Source organism: Chrysemys picta, chromosome 6 (genome assembly GCF_011386835.1).
Source record: "Chrysemys picta bellii isolate R12L10 chromosome 6, ASM1138683v2, whole genome shotgun sequence".
In the NCBI taxonomy this organism is placed as follows: domain Eukaryota; kingdom Metazoa; phylum Chordata; order Testudines; family Emydidae; genus Chrysemys; species Chrysemys picta.
Genome location: NC_088796.1, coordinates 90,636,756 through 90,659,702, shown reverse-complemented (window position 1 = coordinate 90,659,702; position 22,947 = coordinate 90,636,756). Strand labels below are relative to the sequence as shown.

General features: G+C 41.3%; 1 protein-coding gene across 6 annotated transcripts in view; it reads right to left on the bottom strand.

The window, feature by feature from the left end:
• FRMD3 (FERM domain containing 3) overlaps positions 1 to 22,947 on the bottom strand; it is a 234,146-nt gene that overhangs the window by 52,985 nt on the left and 158,214 nt on the right. For all 6 annotated transcript variants that reach the window (XM_005296806.5, XM_005296807.5, XM_024103352.3 and 3 more), the window contains 6 exons: positions 16,268 to 16,355; positions 13,317 to 13,405; positions 10,412 to 10,475; positions 8,014 to 8,102; positions 3,802 to 3,876; positions 3,124 to 3,192 (listed from right to left, as the gene is read on the bottom strand). In XM_005296806.5, the coding sequence (XP_005296863.1) occupies positions 3,124 to 3,192; positions 3,802 to 3,876; positions 8,014 to 8,102; positions 10,412 to 10,475; positions 13,317 to 13,405; positions 16,268 to 16,355 (474 nt within the window). The remainder of the gene's footprint in view (positions 1 to 3,123; positions 3,193 to 3,801; positions 3,877 to 8,013; positions 8,103 to 10,411; positions 10,476 to 13,316; positions 13,406 to 16,267; positions 16,356 to 22,947) is intronic.

The following is a 22,947-nucleotide window of genomic DNA, read 5'->3' as shown; positions in this document are numbered from 1 at the left end:
CTGCCCTTTTGCAGATAGGGGGGTATAGTGGCTGGGGTTTGCCAGATATTCTTGGCAGGGTCCATAAGGGCTCCATTAATAGGTAGGGCAATCTTGGAGGAGGTTGAAGGTTGTAAGATGTCGGTCAGCTCATGCTGAGTCTCCGACACCTCCTCCAGAGTGATCTTGAGCTCATTAGCCACTCTTTTGAACAGGTCCTCAAAATGAGTAAAATCATCTCCTGTCATTGGGGGTGGGAGTATAATAGTCTCATCCGGTGAGGAGGATGAATTATTATTTGGAGAGGTGTCAGATGCCCCCTCTTCTGCGTGCACCATTGCAGGTTGCTCCTGTCTGTCTATTGCAGAAGTCTGCACGGGTTCAGGAGCACATCTGATGTCACCTCTTCGTGGACTGTGTTGTTACTATGGTGCCTGCTGTAGAACCCCCACAGGCTCCAGTAATGCCATTGTCCGGGGAAGGGCCTGGGTGGTCCCATCCGTGGGTGTACATACCAGGGTGGTAAGTCTCTAGAATATGAGGACCTTGATCTCCTTGGTCCCATGCTAGCAGGAGTCTGAGGGGAGGAATGGTGTGGTGAAAAAACTCCCTCCACTTCATCATCCTCATTATTAGAAAAGCGAGAGGGAATAGGGGATAGCTGTCAGTGCCATGCCGACATTTCCAGTGAGAGATCGGTACCAAATAATGGGGATTGGCGAGACTAGCAAATCACTCAAATGAATAAACTGCGGTGCCAAGGTAGAAGAAGTCGAAATATACTGCACTGGGTGCAACGGCGGTGTCGTAGGGTTGGCCAGTGCAGATTGGTACGGCGCCGTATGCTGTGGGCGGCACGGGCAGCCTCAGTTGAGTTGGCACCAAGTCCTTTGCAGTGCTGTGCGGTGGCGTATTAGAAGAGGCAGGCAACTTTAAGCCCATAGCCTAGGCACTGGAGTGGTGCGTACCGACAGCGGCCGGGGTACGGACGGTGCTGGAGGTGCCCGGAGCGTATTATGTGCTGAGCTGCGGAGCGGTCAGCACTGAAGACACAGACCTGCTTTGAGACCGTTTGGAGGCTCTGGTCAACATGAGGTGATGAAGCTCGCCCTTTTGTTGTTGGTTTTTTATCCTTTGTGGACTTAGGCAGGCTTTGTCTTGAGTAGGACTCCTGACCTGGGTCTCAGGCAGGTCTCAGGGACTTCTCCAACAGAATTAATTTGAGCCTTAGTCTCTGTCCTTTCGTGTCCTGGCCTTCAGCTTACTGCAGTGAGCACATTTTGGGGGGATGTGGGACTCCCTCAAACAATGAACACATTGAGAATGGCCATCAGAGATAGGGATGGTCTCTCTGCACGTGGTGCATCTCTTAAAACCTGGCGAGCCAGGCATAATATAAACTATCTAACTGACAGAAAAAAACTGGGAAGGGGGGGGGGAAGTTAAGAGAATAAGGGGAGAGAGGAAATAAAACTTATCTGACTAAAATTAAAATACTAGATAAACTGTATAAATAACTGACTAACTGTCTAAAAGCAAAAATCCTGCTCCGTCTCAGGCCGGGGACAGTAGAGAAAGAACCGAGGAGCCCGGGCCACACGTGCACAATATTGAGGCACCATCAGCGTGTGAGGCAGGCACCACATGTGCATGGCCTGTGCAGGTACTGCTGTAAAAATCTCCGAGCAAAGGCACAGGGATGCACCCACAAGGACATCTCTCAAAGAAGAATGGAGTGGTGCTTTCAAGAGGATATTTTGGGTTGTTGTGATAATTGGGCCCACATATTTACTGCAGTTGTGAGTTAACTATAAGAAGTGAGTGAAAGTTCATAAGATGTCACAGTAACTTATAACAACAAATGTTGATGGGAAAAAGTATGAAAGGGAGTCAGACAAGACCAAATTAGTCCATGCAAAAAGGCCTACTGATATAAATCAAGGACTGTGTTCAGATCATGCTTGGTAAACAAGAAAAGTGTGGAACCAGAAATCAGTGAACCAAAATTGTTGTGTCAAAAACTAGATATTATTGGTGGACAAAATAATGAAGGAATAGGCTATTCCATCAATCACTTTGTGGGTCCTTAAACAGGACTTTCAGGAAAAAAATTGGCTAGTGGAGGTGGCTTCACCATCCTAGCTGCTATCCCCACTGTCTCCTGTGACCCCGGACCTTCTTTGTCCTAATCCTGAGAGATGTCCTGACCAGACTGAGCCAGAGAGAGAGGAACCCAGATGACATCACCACTTCAAATGTTTCCAGCTGAATCCCAAACACCACCTGGGATGAAACAGGATCAGACATAGACACCGGCTTCCTACGAGTTCAGGGGGGTGCTCAACCACCTGCTCTGCCCCAGGTCCCACCCCTTCCCTCATGCCCCACCCATCCTGGCTCCTGAGGACAGCGTTATATCGGGGTAGAGGTGTATTAAAAAAACTAAGCAATCACTCCGGTCACTGATGCAATAGTATGTTTTTCAAGCTTTCTAAAGTCTTGTTCCTTTTCCTCCTGGCATTTCTTTCCTCTTTTCTGCTTAGTCTCTAATCATGGAGTTGGTGCAAGTTTTCCATTTCCATTTGTTTTGATCAGGGTCTGATCAACTCCTGCTGGCTGTACAATAAGTGACATGTCTCAGGAAGACACCTGTCTATTTTCAAAGGTCCAACAGTATAGCTTTAGAAAAAAGCAAACCAGAGAACTTTTCCCCAGATAAGATAAGAACTATTCTTCTCTCTCTTTAAACTGGTTTTTAAGTCAGTGGATAAGTTGCTACATAAATCCCTCCTCCTAAAAAATTAAAAACAGGACAATGACTGGGGCTGAAACACGGGTGGTTTTTTTTTCTGCCAGGATCATACTTCCTACCTGATATAGAGGCCAATAAACTATTTTACTGATTGATTAAAAGGAATTTCAGGTCAATACTGATTTAACTCCCTTGTCTAGGAGAGAAAAGTGACACAGAGACAATTGTGTTATACTAACTTAGCATCTTTCACTAGGATTGATTGTCTCAAATGGCTGCTCAGAATGATGGTCCATTAGTCCCATAGTAACCAAAGTGTAAACTCATTCAAACTTTCTGTGTAAAGCAGACTCATCTTCTTCAGTCCTTAAAGTAAAAATATCAAAACATACCTGTGCACTTCAGGAGGCTCTCTCTGGATTTTAGAACTCGCTTCAACAACCTCCTTGGCAACCTTTCCACTGTAACAAAACATGAATTAGGATATCCAAGCAACTTTTAAGGGATTTTTTAAATTTATGTCAGTATTAATATGTAGTTGTAACATGAACTATTAAAATGGCAACAAAGAAAAGCAACACATTTTTAGAAGATAGGATACCAGAGTACATTATTTTCTAATTTATCAGAAATCAAATTAGTGTTCCCACTGAAAATACTGGAGATCATTTATCTGCAGAACTGAAGAGCTGTGTCAGCATGAGTTTCACCCCGCTGTCTCACCAACGTATGTCTACCCTGATTCTAGAGGAATCTGGTGAGAGTACTTCAATCTCTATGCTATCCAAATTTTGTCTTGTCTTGAGACTGCAACAAAGGATGACAACTAGTGCCAAATATTGTGCCTTTTTTTCTTATGTGAAACGCTGTTCACTAAGATCTAAATGAAACCACCAACTCATTTCATAAAAGACACTGAAGAGCAATCAGGCTTTGAATCCCTACTAACCTGCATTGGGTACCCTAGAGGTATAGGCTCAATTTCCCATTAATAATTTTCCAAGCTTTCTCTTCTACCCTCAGAATGATTAATCTTAAAAAAAAACCCATAAGGACAAGAAAGTGCATACCTATATCGAAATCTACTGCCTTTAAAAAATATTTTGCTGCTGGACACCGTCTTGATCTGACTTGATTTTGCATACCTTCCAGAAAAAGAAGAGTACATGGTTGTCACATTTTCAAAAAGTGTAAAAAGCAACTTAATGTACAGAAATGAGCAAGACAAATGACAAACTGTGTTATTCTTCTACTATAGCATAATGTTCTATAATTGGCAGTTTAAAAACTTTTGTATTGTATGTGTAATAATTTCAACATAAAATTACATGTGAAATGTAACAGCGGTATCTCACAATTTAGACTGTATGGAAAGACTGCATATCAATGAGTGATTACCTGGATAACAGAGCAAGAAAGTAAAACGTGCTCCTACAGGGCCCGCAGAAGTTTATATATACCATGTGAACCAAGCACCATAGAATCTAGCAGCCCCTGCAAGGGTTCTTACAATATCCCATATGTGGGAGGATTAGGACAGAAATGTAGTTACCTCCACACTGCCCAGCCATGCCAGGAGGAGGACAGGAGGAAATGGATGTGGTTTAATTAGGCCACATCTTTATTCACCTAAAAATCTGGAAGAACCTGGCAATAAATGGTACAGTGCAGATCATCATAATTTGCTAAGTCATTTCCATATAATCAACTGATCCCAGCCAGCCCATTGCTGGGATCCTGCCACTCTCTCCCTGTTTAAAGTGAACGGGAGCTATAAAAGGAGGGGGGAAATCGTCTCCCTGCTGTGAGACATAGTAGCCCCAAACCCCCCCTACCTCAGCTCCCTTAAGGGATGCTTTCCTTCAAATCCTTTTCCAGTCCATTTTATCTGATAATTGTATCCCCTAGATTATGCACAACTGCCATGAGTTTTATGTACTTAATTGTGACATTATAGCCTAACACCCTCCCCTCCCCCTGCACACACTGGTCCCAACAGGTCCCAGACCTGCTGTGAGGAAGACAAGTACCTCGCACTACCTCAGCCATCTGGTGGTGAGGGAAAAACTCTTTCCCAGCCCCCAAAGAAAAGGGCATAGTGAGTCATGAGGAAACCCAGCCCCTTTACAAATTCATGGGTGTGAATGCCAGCCTGATCCAGGAAGAGAAGGCTCCCAAAAAATATCCCGCCCTCACTCTTTCAGTCAGCAGAAAGGGCAGTCTCCTCCCCAGACCTGTCCCAACTACTTCCTGCTCCTCGCCCCTTTCCTGATCCATGCTGGTAAACTTCCCCCCGTCCCTTCTACTACCCATTGTAAGGAGGAGGGCCCCTTAAAGTGGCAAGAACCCTTTTTCCTCCAGCAAGCCACACAAGGACTCCCCACATGGATGCTGCACTGAGCACACTGGTATCATTGAAACAAATATGAAACAAAAGAACAGGAGTTCCTCACTCAGAAAACAGCTATATTTTCTGTGTCTTCACACACTCGATGTATGTGTAGTCTCTACCCAATCCAGTCACTTTGAATCAGCATTCAACAGCCTTTGGCTACAGTAAGCAGAGGTTGGGGGAGAGAGGGGATCTGGCGCTTATGACCATCGACAAACAATATGGTTCCAGATATGCCACCTCTCTGCTATTTTGTAGTTTTGAAATGTCAAGTGGATTTCATATTTCTTCCCCAAGCTTGAAGAAACTCTTATTTATAGCTGTGTGCAAATAATCACACAAATACTTTAATACAAGGCAGGATTAAGGCATAGGCGTGTCTAGGTCCCTAGCTCCTAGAGTCACATGAAGAGATCAGAATCTCAGCCTTCATTTTTAAAAGAGTTAAGTTCCTACTTGTTATGGTTGAACAGAAAGCTTGAAACCATGATTCAAATTTAACCAAGGGAATGTCTCACCACCAGGAATTGCATGCAAGTCTGTTTGTTTGTTTTTTTATTAAAATATTTTTTGGGTAGCAAATTGATTGTAAGTAATTTTTGTAATCGGCCTACAGGATTTGTACTGTATGTAACATTCTGAAGTAGAACTATTCACAGAGTCCAATTTTACCTTGGGTTAGACTTTCAGCAGGGCTGCACAAATATTATGCTGTTGTATCACTTAATTGGCAAAGTCCAATTTCATAAAGAACTTATGTTCAGAAACACTGGGAATTTTTAAAAATGCCCCAATTTTGGGTGAAAAAGTTTCTCTGAATCCCAAATCTGTCTTTGCTGATTCTATACTATTATCCTAGGCTTTGATTCACAGTTTTCTTTGGTCCCTCCAGGCTTCTCTCTGACTCTTTCCTATGAGCCCTTGGGCCTGCTTTCTTAGTAAAGAAGAATGTATGTATGGCCCCAATATGCTCCTCTCATCTCCCTGACTTTGAGGTCTTCTGGCTCTACTGGCTCTTTTCTGGTCTTCTCAGCTCTGTTATCAATTTTATAATGTCTTCATGAATCTTAACATTCTCCCACATTACCCATTAATGAAACAGCCAGAAAAAAATTTCTCAACTTCCTCCAGCAGTAATAGGCTAAGGAAGTACTTCCTTCTTTCTTGTAGCACATTAGTAGGTTTTGAGTATAGATGGTTTGCAATGCTATGCAACCTATCTTCATTTCACTTTAACTCTGCAGACTGTTGATTTATAGCAACCACTATTTCCTAATCTGCCAGTGTACTCCCATCCATGGAGTGCTATTTCCAATCCTCTACTAAATTAGTAATATACTTCCATTCCAACATGGAAATGAAACAGGCGAGTATACTTCCAAAATCTTGAAGAAACAACCTCACAGAGTTATATGGAAGCCACATGGAGAGTGTGGCAAGGAAAAGAGTAGATAGGGCAATGATGCCTGAGACCCACATTATGAATATTGCTACTAGGGCAGCAAAATATCAGAGATGATATTTTATATCAGTCCACATTGGACATTCATACTTTGACAGCTGCTACTGTCCGAAAGGCGAACGGATTTGACTCCTCTCCTTTGAGTGTAGCTGGGAGAGTGAGCATTGTACCATTCTCTGTTTTATATTACTAAAAATGATTGCAATCAGATCTAAATGTTTAAAAATCAAACATGCGTGCACAGATTGTTTCCCCACCCAGTTTTCCAAAGTGAAGAATGTTCTTAAGTAGATCCTCTATAATAATTCCGCTTCAAACATAGTTTTCAAATGGAATATAACTAAATTAATGGCTATATTGTAACAGGCCTATATTTTATGCCTTTCATTCAACACACTGTTGCATCCATGTTAAACTGAAAGAAAGAACCTGCTTCAACATAAAACAGATAATTAATACCCTTGTTAAAACACAAATTCTATCTACCCAGTCACAAGTCATTCCCCCTCCCATCAGTGTTGGATACTTTGCAAGAACCAAGAAACAGTATTTTTACAAAATAAAGTATGCCAGATGCTGTAAAGAAACTCAAAGTAGCAGGAATAAAAGAAACATGCCCAAAGGGAAATGTTAGTATACAAGGCGAAAGATCTAATTAAGTTAACTGGGGAAAGGGAAAAATGAACGAGTACCTTTGATGATTTATCTGCACGGTATCTTTTGAGGTGTAGGAGAGGGGATAGTTTCTGGACTTCTTCCTTCTCTTGCAACTGATTTACAGCCATTTACTTTTTGAACTAGATGAGTGGCAACTTTCCCAAATGCATCCAACAGCACTTCCATCTTTTTGAAGTGTATTAACCCATGCTGTGGAATTCCTAGTCACCACTTACCAGCCCTTGTGGCTTCACTGGAAAACAATGTTTATTCAAAAATGCCCAGATGAATAATACTTACGGCTTAGCACACTCCTAGCACAGATCTCAAAGCACTTAATAGAGGTGGGTAGCATTATTCTCTCCATGTTACTCATAGGAGAAACTGAGATACAGAACAGTTAAGTGCCTTGCTCAAGTTTGCAGAGGTGGTCAACAGCTGAACCAAGAGTAATACCCATGTTCCCTAACTCCCGGTCTGTCATCCTATTCACTTAGCTACACACTGCTGTTACAATCTTAGCTAATACAGGCTATTCGGAAGAACGTTCTTGATCCTCCACCCTAAAAAGCACCAAATGCCTCCAACTATGATCCTCATTTGCATATTTATCCAAATATGCTTTTTTGGCATCTACATTTAATGATGCAGCAATACTGTTTATGTCTTCCATCCTGTTAATGACACACACAAAATTTCACATGGAACCATCTTTTACCCTAGTGCACATGCTTTTCTTTTACTATGATGAACTGATGTAGATTTACTTACTTATAAAAAGCCTGGTTCTCCACCCCACACTTCCAAAGATGCTTGCAGGCTGCTGGTGTAGAGGTATGAAATGACAACATAGCCTTTTTCTAAGTGTAGAAAAAAGAAATAAGAAAAAACATAAAAGTTGAATTCTTTAAGACTGTGAAATAGTCTTCCAGGTAACTGATAGAAACTCCGTCCACTAGAAACATTTAGGATCAAATTTTCCTAAGTGATACTAATCCACACTGCATTGCAAACCATTTGCACTTGATTTCCCACCCACACACACCCCCCATTTGTGAAAATTGATTTTTCACATAACAAAGCTACTTTTGTGGGTGAGAAGGAGCTGGTCGAGTGATTTGTTAACAGAGAAATGGACTCAAGGTCATACCCATTATAGCTGTAGGTAGAGAAAGCTGAGTTTTATGCAAATGAAGCAACATCCTAATTTTCATATTTAATGAATATGCATTGCCTTGATTCCCCTGTCAAATCCTTGAATTCTTTGCGTCTCCTGCATATAAAGACAATAAATTCTCTCCCCCAAAGCCACACTTCCTCCTCGAGTTCCCCCATCCACTCTGGCCTGGCTCCCCCTTGACTTTCCACTATGCTCTCCTCTCTCACTCTTGTTCTCCACATAGCCCCCCCTTGTCCTCCTTCCCTCTCTTTGGCTACCCCCTACTCCCTGCTGACTTTCTTTCTCACTACCATGTCCATGCCTATCTTTGGCTCTCTTCATCCGCAACTTCAAACTTCCCCCCCCCTCACCCCACCAGCTTTCTCATTTAAATTTCCCTATTTCCCTGGACTGACTCCCCACATATCCCTTGCAGTGGCTCATTCTATATCCCCCACTAGTTTCTGGTTCCCCGTGTCTAGCTTTCTTTCTTCCATCCTCCCTCCCCCATCTCGACTATGGTCCTCAACATGGCCACAGCCTTGGAGACACCGATGCTCAACATCACTCTGACCTGCATTAGTCTACCATCCCAAAGGACATGGGCAGGTTAAGAGGAATGCTCTAGGCAGAGCCTCTGTGGTCAGAACACTGGAGAATGAACGAATACTAGAAGAAACTAACTATACAGACACTAGATAGTGAGCTTCTCCCACAAGTCTGCAGTTCTCCCAAGCAGCTGCTTGGGAGTCCAGCAGAATGCACCAAACAAATCAAGAGACTTTAAAATTCAGGTCTGGGTTAAGGCCCATATAACAGGGTCAGCTGCCTCCTGAGTGCTTCTTGTGTCTGGGGTGACTCTATAGTACCCTGCTTCAGTTTACCTTTCTGGACTCAACTCCCAAAAGGTTTCACAAGTCAAACAGCAGTAGCCTTTCTTGGGTTCTGGTTTATTAACATAAAAGTCAAAATAATTCAAACTGCCCTTAAAGTCCCAATATAATTCAAGCAACCACACCAAGGCTCCTCTTAACTCAAGTCTTCCACTGATCTCTGTCTGCCTTGTCCAACTCTCTGGCTCTGAGGGTATATATATACACACAGCCGTTAAACACCCATGGCTGGCCCCAGTCAGCTGACTCAGGCTCACAGGGCATGGGCTGTGAGGCTGTAAAATTGCTGTGTAGACATTTGCATTCAGGCTGGAGCCCGAGCTCTGAAACCCAACAAGTGGGTAGGATCCCAGAGCCTGGGCTCCAGCCCAAGACTGAGCATCTATACAGCTATCTTTAGACCCACAGCCTGAGCCCCAGCGAGCTTGAGTCAGCTGACTCCGAGCCAGCCAGGGCCAGGCCACGGGTCTTTTATTCAAGTGTAGACATCAGCAGGCAAAACCCCACTGCTGCTCCCCTGGTTTCTCAGAGTCACTGCAGGAGCCTTCTGCTCACTGCAACTCTTTTGCAGTAACTCCCACAGCATCCTCTCCCTGTTTCCTGTTCCCCCCGCTTTCTCAAAACCAGTTGCCCTCTGTCAGGCCCCATAGTGAGGCTGTTAATGAGGCTCAAGTGGCCTGCCAGTTCCCTCTTAAAAATCCCAGTCCACCCTGTAACAGCCCACTTGAAAATTTAACTATAGAGGTCAGGGGTTTGACACTCACGTTTTATGCTGGTGCAATTCCCACATTTAGATAATTTGACCCTTAAAACTAGACTGGATAAATATTAGGGAACAAATTGTAAGGAAAAATCTCTGCACTGCATGGTTGGATTAGATAAACCTAATAGATGTTGTCAGATCTAATCCCTTTGTCAAATTAGATACCTTTTTCTCAAAAACAATAAAAAAAAGACACAAATTTATTTTTATTTTACATGTAATCTACAATATATGAAATACAATTTGTAAAACCATCCATTAAAAAGACCCGTTTTAAAATTAAAATACATTAGTAGCTTTTTAAAATTAAATCTAAATCACCCATACTAATTTAGTATAAAAATAATATCCAACCTCTCTCTGAGCTCCAAGCACATAAAATGTCTTCCCTTCAAATTTCAATTTACAGACATCAGCCCTAAGAAGAAAAAATATTTTAAGTAAAGGAAAAAATTGCAGTGAATAAAAGTGATGTGCAAATTTAACTGATTCACAAATATAGAGCAGGCTGCCATGGAACAAAATGCTATTATCTCATCAACTGTGCACTCTTGGTAAATAGTGTAAAATCCATAGTGCTAGAGCAAACAATATACAGTACTAATTTTATTCAGAGTAGAGAATATAGACTTGAGATGTTATGCTTTCCACGTTGTTGTGAACCTTTGAAGAGTTCATTTGGACCAGGGAGGAAAGAGAAGGAAGCTGCTGAGAAGTAGAGATAAATATTCTGAAGTATAAATATAAATTTCTCATCTTTAAAATCTTGGAACCCATTTGGTACTTAAAATGATGAATGGGTAACACATTTAGGAGCCAGGTGCTGTATAGAAAGGTCTGGAAGTTTCCAGACCGAATGCTGCAAATGCATCTCATTTCTCACCAGCAATATCCCATCTATTTGCATACCTGCTTATTTATGCATTGATGTCACTCATTGTATCTGAGCACTTACAAATAGCGCATAATATGTCAAATTGTATGGGTCTTTATGATGCTTAGTATCTCTAATACTGGGTACAATGAGATAAAACATATTTTATGGTGTGTACTAATCAAGATTTAAACCACTAAAAGAGGACATACCAGTAGTGCAATAACCTCCTTCCCCTCCTAGTTCATGCATTTTCATTTAATTGCATGATAAATTATGAAATGAATAAAACTATTAAAATTACTGTAGCTTCTCATAAACATTTCTAAGACTTTAGCAAGCAAATGGTTGGCACTGAAGAGATTCTAGATGCAAAGAAGAATGTGATACAAAGAAAAAACTTTCTGACAGGTACTGCATTTTAATCATAAATGTACCATATCAATGGAAGGACTGATGATTACTCAGATATTTTAACTGAGGCTCTGTGATAAGGCTAATATTTTGCTTCTTTTTTCTTTTTTGACTGATCCATTTATTTGAGATGAGCATGTTTTGCCAGTACACAACGAAAGGTTTTAACACAAGGGAAGATGCCTGAAGGTTGCAGATCACCAGAGTACCATCTGTCCCAGCCACATCCCAACCCCATTCGTAGTCACACCCCCAAGAATGCTTTCATTTGACTGCAGTTTAGGGAGAAATAGATAGAGGTGGCTACTCTGATTTTAGGCAAGTGGGGGATTCCAGACTGGCCAACTTTGAGGGTTTTAGATGTTTCTGTACATCTGCAGGGAAAAAACAGTCTACAAAGAAATCCCCACCTGTATGGCTACTCTTCCCTATTCCCCCACCTCTTGGGGAATGGCAATCAATGACAGCTCCGTTCCACCCCCTAAGATGATGCTCTGGGAACATTACACGTGAAGAGCCATCTAGGAGGCAGTTGCTCCTGTCATCTGTTCAGCAATTGCTCTGACTACTTGAACTGCCCACTCAGAACTTTGGAATTAAAGTGGGGAGGATGGCTGAGGCGTCAATGAAAACTCTCCCAGTGCTCCCCCCAATACTTCCAGTATGTGTGGGGGGATGTTTTGCAATTAAATTGGCATGAAGTATTGGGGCTTGAGGTGGCATTTGATTTGGTTTTATCTTGCAATGAAGGTGGTTATTTTGAGTGGGGTTGCTTTTATTAGCAATTAAACTGATTTGGAGGAAGGGATTATTTTGCAATGTAGATGATTGGGGAGCTGGAATTAAATGCTAGTAATAGGATGAGACAGATGAATAAAACGTTTTGCCAGGAAACAAATGGCGAAGAATATGAAATGCTGAAGACTTTTGCATCTCTTCTTTCCTCTATCCTTCTTTCTCTTAGTCTTGGTATGCATCTACAAAATTATTCAAAATTGTGCAAATTTATGAACACTTGAAATTTCTAGGGTTTTCTCCAAGAATGTTGGAAGGTATGGGATTAGGCTATGACAAGAGAATCCCCATCTGACCCTCTGGGGCAGCATTAATTCCCTTGCACCAATGGAATGATATAAAGGGAAATTAGCCTGGGCCAAAGACTTGGCTGTATGCCACACCAAATACAACTATAACTGCCAATCATTCTAATCAAAGAAGTGGCCTATTCTAGAATTTGACCATTGACCTTCTGCATAATCCTTGCTTATCAGAGCTCTTTAAGATGAAAATAAGTGGAGTACACCATAATTTCTAAATTATTTCATCAGCTACCAAAAAACTGGAGATTTTATGAAAAAGACTGGAAATGCTGGCAAGAGAGCTTCAATCTGTCTTCACTAATGTTGTCATAGCTTCAGATGTGCCCTATAACAGTGAAATCCTTGAGATAAGAAGCAAGTTGCCTTAAGAAAGAAAAAGCATAGGGACCAAATATACTTATATTTAGAAATCTGAAAAGGAATGATCATTTATAAACATATACAATCCCACCTCCTCTCCCACCTGGAGTACTTTAAAAAAAAATCCTATTTTTTCTTTTCATATTTGAATGAGGAATTGACAACACATTCAAGAGCCAAGCATAACATGGCAGGAATTGTGAAAGCTTCCCTTTGCACCTTTGCCATTATACCACATTAGTGACCTCCAACATCACAGCTATTCAATGCTTGAGCATCTCTGTCAATTAGTTTGACTTGTCCAAGTTTGTCATGTAGACTAATTTCCAGTAAGAAGTAGAATGAGACCAATTTATTTTTCATAAGTAATCGAAAAATCCTTGAAAAATAAAATGTGAAAGGGCAAAGAAGTGAATCTTCAATATTCCCTGTAGCTTTCTTAAAGGAATTAGAGGAAAAACACAATTAAAATAATCTTATATAATAACCTGATTACAGTTTATACGCTTACCATTTTAACAAATGAATTCTTTTATTTCCCTGGAAAACTACAAAGCCCGTTGCTGTGAATCCTAAAAAAGTAGTGGTCCCGGTTGAATCCTTAAAATAAGAGAAAAAACACAAATTAAAGCTATTTGTTTGATTCCCCCCCCCCCATATGTATGTATATTGTTGATGGAATAAATTCTTAGTCCATTGCAGTCACAGATCCAGTATCTGTGTTTGTCTTAGGACTAAGCCTTATTTGTCAACTAAATTTTTCTCAACATCTAAGTTCAATCCTCAGCAATAAAAAGTCTTGTTTCTTACTTACTATTTGACTGGATAAAACTGTCTTATGTTTTGTTTTTCTTCACATGTAGATTTTGGCACAATGGTAGCACTTAAAGGCTTATTCTTTTCTACAAACACATACAGAAATAGTCCCATTTGATATCAAAATGCTCACCAATATGAGCAAGAGATTCAGTTTTGCCCAAATGTGGTATTCTCATCTTATGTCCTTCAGCCTTGAAATTCATAGGAACAAGCTCTCTCATATGATTTCCAATACTTCACAGTATCATCTGTGCTGGAAATATTGCCACAAGACAGCCTTTCTTGCTGTATTTAGATATTTCCAATTTTGGTGGAAACCAGAAGTGCAAAGATTCATAGATTCTAGGACTGGAAGGGACCTCGAGAGGTCATTAAGTCCAGTCCCCTGCCCTCATGGCAGGACCAAATACTGCCTAGACCAGCCCTGATAGACATTTATCTAACCTACTCTTAAATATCTCCAGAGATGGAGATTCCACAACCTCCCTAGGCAATTTATTCCAGTGTTTAACCACCCTGACAGTTAGGAACTTTTTCCTAATGTCCAACCTAAACCTCCCTTGCTGCAGTTTAAGCCCATTGCTTCTTGTTCTATCCTTACAGACTAAGGTGAACAAGTTTTCTCCCTGCTCCTTATGACACCCTTTTAGATACCTGAAAACTGCTATCATGTCCCCTCTCAGTCTTCTCTTTTCCAAACTAAACAAACCCAATTCTTTCAGCCTTCCTTCATAGGTCATGTTCTCAAGACCTTTAATCATTCTTGTTGCTCTTCTCTGGACCCTCTCCAATTTCTCCACATCTTTCTTGAAATGCGGTGCCCAGAACTGGACACAATACTCCAGTTGAGGCCTAACCAGCGCAGAGTAGAGCGGAAGAATGACTTCTCGTGTCTTGCTCACAACACACCTGTTAATACATCCCAGAATCATGTTTGCTTTTTTTGCAACAGCATCACACTGTTGACTCATATTTAGCTTGTGGTCCACTATAACCCCTAGATCCTTTTCTGCTGTACTCCTTCCTAGACAGTCTCTTCCCATTCTGTATGTGTGAAACTGATTTTTCCTTCCTAAGTGGAGCACTTTGCATTTGTGTTAAGTGGTGTTTTCTTTTAAATCAGTAAACCAAACTTTTTTGAATTCCACAAAGAAAAGATTGGATTCAATTTTTTTGAGCAAAAGTTTAGGTCAGTTCGTGTTTTCTACTAACCAGCTTTCCTATGCCTATTTCCAAATGCTCATTTGCCTGGCATAATCTGCTTCACTATTCTATAAGCTTTATTTCAAATCATTATGCAGTCAAAAAATATCAGGGTTTTTTTAACCTTCCTGTGGAAGGTAAAAGCAAAAACACAGAGGGACACACTTTCAAATGTAAGTACCCTATTGTGATTACTATTAAAAAGTCTACAATAACTATACAATAGGGCATCTGAAATAATGCAGTATGGTTCTCATCCAAAACTCACTGAAGTAAAGGGAAGTCTTTTCATTGACTTCAGCGGGCTTTGGATCAGGCCCCATATCTAATTTAGAAAAGAAATACCTGCAATAATGCAGATATAGCTTTGGATAAGGGTTGACTATTTAATGGTGAGCACGGTAAACTGCTACATGTGTGCGTGGGATCTATAGGTCACTTAGTTTGCCCCATAAAACCATGTTAGAATGCAGTATTGTTGAAATATTCAAAGCAACAATTAGAGCATCGTAAAAACTGGCAACTTTAAAAGCAAAATTATAAAGGCAAATCACCATCACTCAAAATTGCAGATGTATGGTGGCTTCATTTGTACACGAGACAACTAGTGGTTCTAACCAAAGACACCTTTGTAAAAGAATCACAGAATAGTAAAGTAGTGGACTGTGAAGTTGAATACATAAGTACATGTCCAATTCACCGTTTTGTATATGCAATTTCCTGTTTGTGTTATGGTTTGTATATTTTGCAGCTGCAACTGAAACGCTTGTGTTTGAAATGTTAGCCTAGAAGTCCTAGCAATTGGTTGTGGCTTCTGGATAATAGTAACACATTGTTACTGAAATTATTGGAAAATGTGAAGTATTTCCCATCTAGAATATTTGTTTAACTCTAATATACTGTTTCTCAGGAATTACATGCACTATATAAGATTGAAACTTAGTAAACCCCTCCATAAGATTACATTAAGGGAGAGTTTTGAATGGCAAAGAAAAGATCAGTTATCAAAACTTTTCCCACAGTACACTTAGCAAAATATACTCTATCTAGTATGTTTACTTAGGCTATCATTTTCTGTTGACTAGAAACAGTTATGAGCAATAACTGTTGTAAGAGGACAGCACTGCACTACAAGCTGTTCACACAGTTGGGATGGAATTACAATACTTGTGACCTGCCAGGACCCCCCCAAAAAAATCTCCTCATACTGACACAGCCTGCTAGAGTGTCATACTTTGAAATACTGCCTATGCTAGGCAGTACTTCTGGGACTGACACACAGGTGTTTGTCAATCAACATTTTACAAAGCTGCAACATCTCTCTAACTTTCTGGGGAGGCTCTTTTAGAAATGTTTTAGGACACATGGCTGGATAAAAATGGGACTAATTCATTATTAACCCGTAAGAAGATAATTTATTTTAAAAAACTGATCTATTACCTTGCAAGGATGGGGATCAACACCATAGGTTTCCAAAGAATGTGCTTTCAGTAGTAAATTAAATTCAGCAACAGCTGGGCTCTGTCCACTGAAATTACACAAGGCAAATATAGCAGTTTAACAAAAACACAAGATAAAAGGTATACTTTGGTTCAGTTCAGTAGGCCATAGTCATCAAAACCAGACAAAGAAAGAAAAGACCTACTAACACGTTCACATTTCAACCATATAACATTTACAAAGAGGGAACTAGGAGATCTTTCATGTGATTTCTGCTGGTGCTCTGTCCTAATGCCTAATCTTTTCAGATTAAGTTTTGATGCTTTTTGCATACCGCCAGGACTCCAGTGATCGGTGCAGTTAATCAGGGTTATCAAGTATCCATCAAATATTTGTTATCTTCTCGTGTACGCACAAGTTGAGTCTTACAATGAAATAAACCTCAGCATCTGTTTTTTCCACACACAACCTCCCAAACTAATTTAAAAGGATTGTCCAGATTAAGATACATTCCTTCCAGCTCAAGGTATTGACAAGGCAATCATATTACACAGACTACTGAGACACATGCCTAATTATAGCAGAGCCTGCTACCACCACCGTAGTTTAAAATCTGTCAGCATTTCCATTATATGCCCTTATTTTAGGGGGAGGTCCATAATCAACCACAAATATTCCCTAAAGCCTAAAACATGGAATGCAAAGTCTCAACCCTGAAGCAAGTGTTACTGGTTTTAACTCCTTCATTGCCAGCTTCCATTATAAATCATTGCAAGATTATTTTTTTAAGATGCTGTGGAATGCCAATATTTTCAAATATATATATTGGTGATTTGCGAGACAAAGCTCTTTGTGGTATCCTAATATCTAGTTTGTTTTGACCACAGCTGCCCATTGAAGCAAGGACTTCATTGAGCTGCCCATAATGATATCCAGGTCCCTTTCCTGAAGTGATACAATCAGTTTAGTACCCTGTAAGGAATCAGAGTAGTTCAAATGTTTTCCTCCAATATGAATGATTTTGCATTTACAAAACATTGAACTACATCTGCCATTGTGCTGCCTGCAGTGTTATCCTAGCTTTCTTAGGTCCTCTCTGGCATTCCTCAGTCTCCCTGGGGGTGACTAACCTAAACACCTTTGTCATCTGCAAATTTGGCTATGTCACAGCTCACCCCTCTTTTCAAATTAGTAAATATATTAATCAACATCAGACCTAGTACACAACCTTGCGGCATCCCGCTGTTATTCTCTTGCCATAATGAAAATTCACATTCGTTTCTCTGCTTTAACTTCAGTCTCTGCCAGTGTTTTATTCAGGAAAGTCTAAGTAAGTTATGTTGATAGTTCTCTTCTAAAAGGCCATAGATGAGAGATCCAGGAACATTTGAGACCATAATGCAGTTGAAATCTTGAACAGATTTGAGACCCTGCCAGAGTCTCACTGATACTCAATCCTTGTAGATAAACTTCAGATCTCAAATAATTGATGACGCTATAATCTTTATTGATCCCAAAAAGAGAACCGAGAATCCCTGAATCTCCATTAATATCTTCACCACTACTGAACAGCATCACAAGGCTCATTTGGAGGTAATGTAATCACATATCATAAACTAAATTGCACTAATAATAAAGCAATACATACTGACCACAAAGCTTTCATGGAAGCTAAAGCTATTGCACTCAAGGAAACTTATGCTAGGAACAATGTTGTCTCCTTAAACAAACACTTGTGTGACCTCACTGATGAGAGAAGTTAGTCACTTGGCACTGTCTACTCCAGTTCTGGTGAGCTAACCGATACAGAAGCAGAGTGCATGGCAGGCTGGAGCGAACATTTCAATCAGCTACTAAACACACGCCAATATTCTTTGGAGCCTGATATTAAGGCCACTGCTGAAATGACCTGTTCTGCATAAAATGAACCTGGGGAATTCTCTATCGACAAAATACACAGAGATATCAGTAACGCTATGGGAAATAAGGTGGCAGGAATCTGTGGAATTCCTGCAGAACCATTAAAAAGCGCCAAACCAACTATTATTTGCAGTTGCAGGTACTGACAATATCATTCGGAGAACAGAGTCAGTCCCATCCAACTGGCAAAAAGGCACTATTTTACTGCATTGGAAATGTAAAGACCACAAACAAGACTGTTGTGACTACTGCAGCATTACTCTTCTATCCATCCCAAGGAAAGTTTTTGTTTCTGTCTTATTGGCCTGACCCTTGGATATCTTCAGAAAAAGAAGACCATAACAAGTTGGCTTCATGCCCAGCCATTCCACAACAGAGCAAATCTTCAGTGTGCCAGCTTATTGAGAAGGCATGAAAATTCAAGCATCCAATTCACACTGCATTTGTTATTTCAAGGCCGCTTTTCATTATTAACATGGAATTGCTTTGACTGATCTTGAAACTCACAGGCTTCCTTGACAAACTCTGTAGAATGTTCCATCTGTTATATGACAACTCCTCAAGCTGCATTCTTGAAAATGGGAAAATAACTGCCTTCTTCCGAATTACATCAGGTGTTCGACAAGGATGCATTGCATCCCCAGAACTCTTCAATGTGGTCAAAGACTACGTACTTGACCAGACACTAAGTAAATGTATTTTAGGCATACCCTTTGATAAGAACCTTACCAACACTGATTTTCCCAATGGCATAGTGCTAGTTGTTGAACTAGTGGATTAGCTGGCTGTGGCATTTAAAGCCCTGGAAAGCTCGGTGGAGAGCTCAGACTGAAAATTAATTGGAGGAAAACCAAAAGTCTTCCAGTTAGTGATTTTGAACATGCTATGGGCTCTAGCATCTTCGTGGGCAACCATCTAGTCAAGATTGTCAGTGATTTAATCTACCTCGTCTCTATTGTCAATAACATGGTCAGCAACAAGAAAGCACTTGAAGCTCACATTACAAAATTATCATAAGTAACAGGGTACCTCATCAAGAACATCTTTCACAAATCAAAAACCTTGATAAGCAGAGAGATGAAGCTAAGGATATATAATGCTTTGATGGTCAATATGTGATGTGTGGCTGATCACTATCAAGACTATAAAGAGGTTAGACACCACTCAGATGAAGTATCTACAAATGATCAAAAACATCAAACAGTATGAATTCAAGTTGAAAGAAGAGAGCTTCTTCCTAACTAGACAGATCATGCTCTCTCTCAAATGGATGCCCAACACTCTCTAAAGTGGTATGGTCATCTATTCTGCCTGAGCTTCCCTGCGAGAAGTATCTTTGACTTTGACCCAATGAAAGCAGGATGGAAAAGACCCCCCAGAAGTCCTAAAACATGATGGCTGGATGGCATCAACAGACACATATTCCTCATAGCTATCCTACTGCGTAACATGGCAAAAATGGCTCAGGACAGATCATCATGGAGGTACATATTTGATGACCTCTATGCTGTCCAAGCAACAGCATGAGAATGAACTAAACCTAAACTTAATAACATGGTTTTATGGGGCAAACTAAGTGACCTATAGATCCCACGCACACATGTAGCAGTTTACCATGCTCACCATTAAATAGTCAACCCTTATCCAAAGCTATATCAGCATTATTGCAGGTATTTCTTATCTAAATTAGATACGGGGCCTGATCCAAAGCCCGCTGAAGTCAATGAAAAGACTTCCCTTTACTTCAGTGAGTTTTGGATGAGAACCATACTATACTAGCGAATTAGATGAGGGGTGTGTAAATAGAAACTCAGAACCCTTAGATGGGACAAAATATTTGAGGTCCAATCTCTTACTAGTGGGTGTTATTGTAGCTGGGGTCTGCCAAATAGCTTTAGCAAGTTCCATAATGGCCCCATTAATTGGTAGGGCTATTTTGGAGGAGATCGTAGCTTGCAGGATATCGGTGAGTTCATGGTGTGTTTCAGATACCTCCTTCAGGGTAATCTTGAGCTCTTCTGCTACTCTCTGAGACAACTCTTGAAAGTGAGAGAGCTCATCAGTAGCGGGAGGTGGTGGGGGCACCGTGGCATCTTGTGGTGTTATCGCTATAGAAGAGGTGTGCGGGGCTCTGTAGGGGTGGCTGCCACTTCGAGTCTTATCTGGGTTTCAATGTAAGCAGGCAGTGGGGAGGGTCTGACAACTTTCCTCCGGGCAGCCCGCAGAAGACCTGAGTGTGGTGTGGTGTAGGTCCAGGTCCATGGACCCCAGTGTGGCCATTGCTCTGGGGGAAGGGGACATAGGTGGTCCCATCTAGGGATTACCATACCAGTGTGGATAGCCTTGAGGATATGGAGATCGTGCTGTAATGTGTCTCCCAGTTGTAGGTAACTGAATCTGGGTAGAGTATTGAGAGGAAAACATCCGGTCATTATATTCCTCTTTCTCTTCCTCATACTCATCCTCCCACACGTCATTAGAGGGGCTTGAAGTGGTAGGGGAGTACTGAAGGTAGGGTGCTAAAGTTCTCGGTGATAGACAGGTGCCGAGAAGAGCAGGAGCATGGAACACCCTTAATTCCTCTGGCTGTAAGAACTGCGGTGGAGCTGACTGACCAGGAGTCAGTGCCAGTGTAGCTGGTGGAGGCAGAGTCTGCTGGGGCATCTGCTGGTGCACCGAAGCGTGTCCCAGGGGCGCAAGCTGGCTCTGCGGAGTAGAAGTCCCTGAGGTCGGCACTGCAAGGGAGGCTGGAAACATCAGGAGGCTCAGTGCTGACAGCGGTGGCTGCAAAAGCGGCACCGCAAGATCAAAGGATGGTGACGCAGCTGCCGCTTGTACTGTTGGCACCGTAGCAGCTCTTGGCACTGTGCTGACAGAGGTGGCTGAAGGAGAGCTGGAAGAGCCGGGCAACTGGAAGCTCTGAGCCTCGGCACCGTATAGTGGGGCAGCCGACTCACGGTCGGTGCGGGTTTTAACTTCTTCCCCAAGGAACAGCTCCTGAGGGGAGAGGAAGCTGGCCATTTTTTTGCTTTTGTTTTGCCTCTGGAGGGTATCACGGAGGTTTGCTGGCCAGGGTCAGATGTGGGTCTGAGGGAGTTTTCCAGGAGCAGCATTTTAAGCTTGAGCTCCCTGTCCTTGCGGGTCCGCACTTTCAATTTGTTGCAGTGGATGCATTTTTGGGGTAGATGAGACTCCCCCAAACACCGTATGCACTGTGAATGCCCGTCCGAGGTGAGGATGGCATCCTTACAGGGGGTGCATCTCTTGAAGCCTGGGGAGCCAGGCATGTCTGAAACCGCGGAGGTTTTTTTTGTTTGTTTGTTTTTTAAAGTAATAAATGTAAACAGTTAATGTAACTTATCTAAGGAGTAACAATAATGACTGAAACTATCTAACTAAACTGAGAAACAAACTAATCTCAAAGAGCACTGCTGAACTCCGTCTCTAGCCAGGGACGGTAGAGAAGGAACCGAGGAGCCCGGGCCGTGCACGCGCTATTCAAACACTGACAGCTCGAGAGGCAGGCACTGCGCATGCACGGCCCATAAGGGTTCTGCTGTAGAAATCTCTGATCGAAGGCGCTGGGATGCACCTTGACCTGAAGTGGAGCACCCACAGGGATATCTCTCTCAAAGAAGGAAAAGCTGGCCACTTCCCCTTTATTGAATACCCCAAACCCTGCACTTGAGAAATCCTTAACTGGAATGCAGAGAGGCATCTGGATTCATTCAGTGGTGGTGAACAGCAGAATCCAGTCCCAAAAGTCTAGATCAGCTAGAGGATGATAAACATGGGGAAGACAACAAATGCATTCTATATGCATAGTTCCAGCTACCTTTTCTAGAAGAGAACTTTGCCGGGAAAGCAGCAGTCTCTGGGCAGCTCTAACAAATGGCACAGCATAAGATGACCATATTTTTCCACTTTAGCAAGTTATTTCTACTACTGAACACCATGTGCTCCTGACTCACAAGGGATTCCTAGTAAAATCATGCAAACCAATCTAAATGTTGTTCCTTGTTATTCACAATAGAAGTTTCATTTAAAAAAAGAAAAAAGAGTATTTCTCCAGAAGGTTCCACTGCTGCTCTAGTCACAATTTTTAAGACATAACGTCAGCTGGTTTCATATGGAGATTGCTCCTTAACTCAATGGCTCCAAAAATTCTCTCCAGGCTTGCTGTGTATATGTTAGTTCTGGTCTGATTCACTCTCTCCACCCTCCATTACTCACACACAATTACAGATTGATGTCTTTGAAATGTTTTTTTTCCTATGAAAAATGGCTTGTTTTCCCTCCATGGAAGTTTCCATTTTTCTGAATATTTTTGGGGGGAGTTTACATCAAAAATCCAAACTCAAAACTTTTCTTTCATTTTTTGGCAACCAAAAACTGCAAAATTTCAACCTTTCAGGAATTTTTTCCCCAATAAAACCTATATTTTTTGCCAAAATGGGTGAAATTTTTCAGCTTTTGTTGCTGAAAAATATTCCATTTTCTGGTTTTCAATAAAAAATACTGTAGAAAAAAATATGATGACAATGTATATATTCATTTTTGTCAACATATTTTATGGAGGAAAGAAACATTTTCTGACCAACTCTAATTACAGGGCTTACAAAGCCTGAAAGGGTGCAGATATTTTGGGGTGGACTGGGTCCTTATTCTACCTAGTCTCTATACCCAACCTGCAACGTGTCACCTCTGATGTTAACCTGCATTGCCTCCTTAGCCGTAGAGAAGGCGTTCAAAGAAGGCAG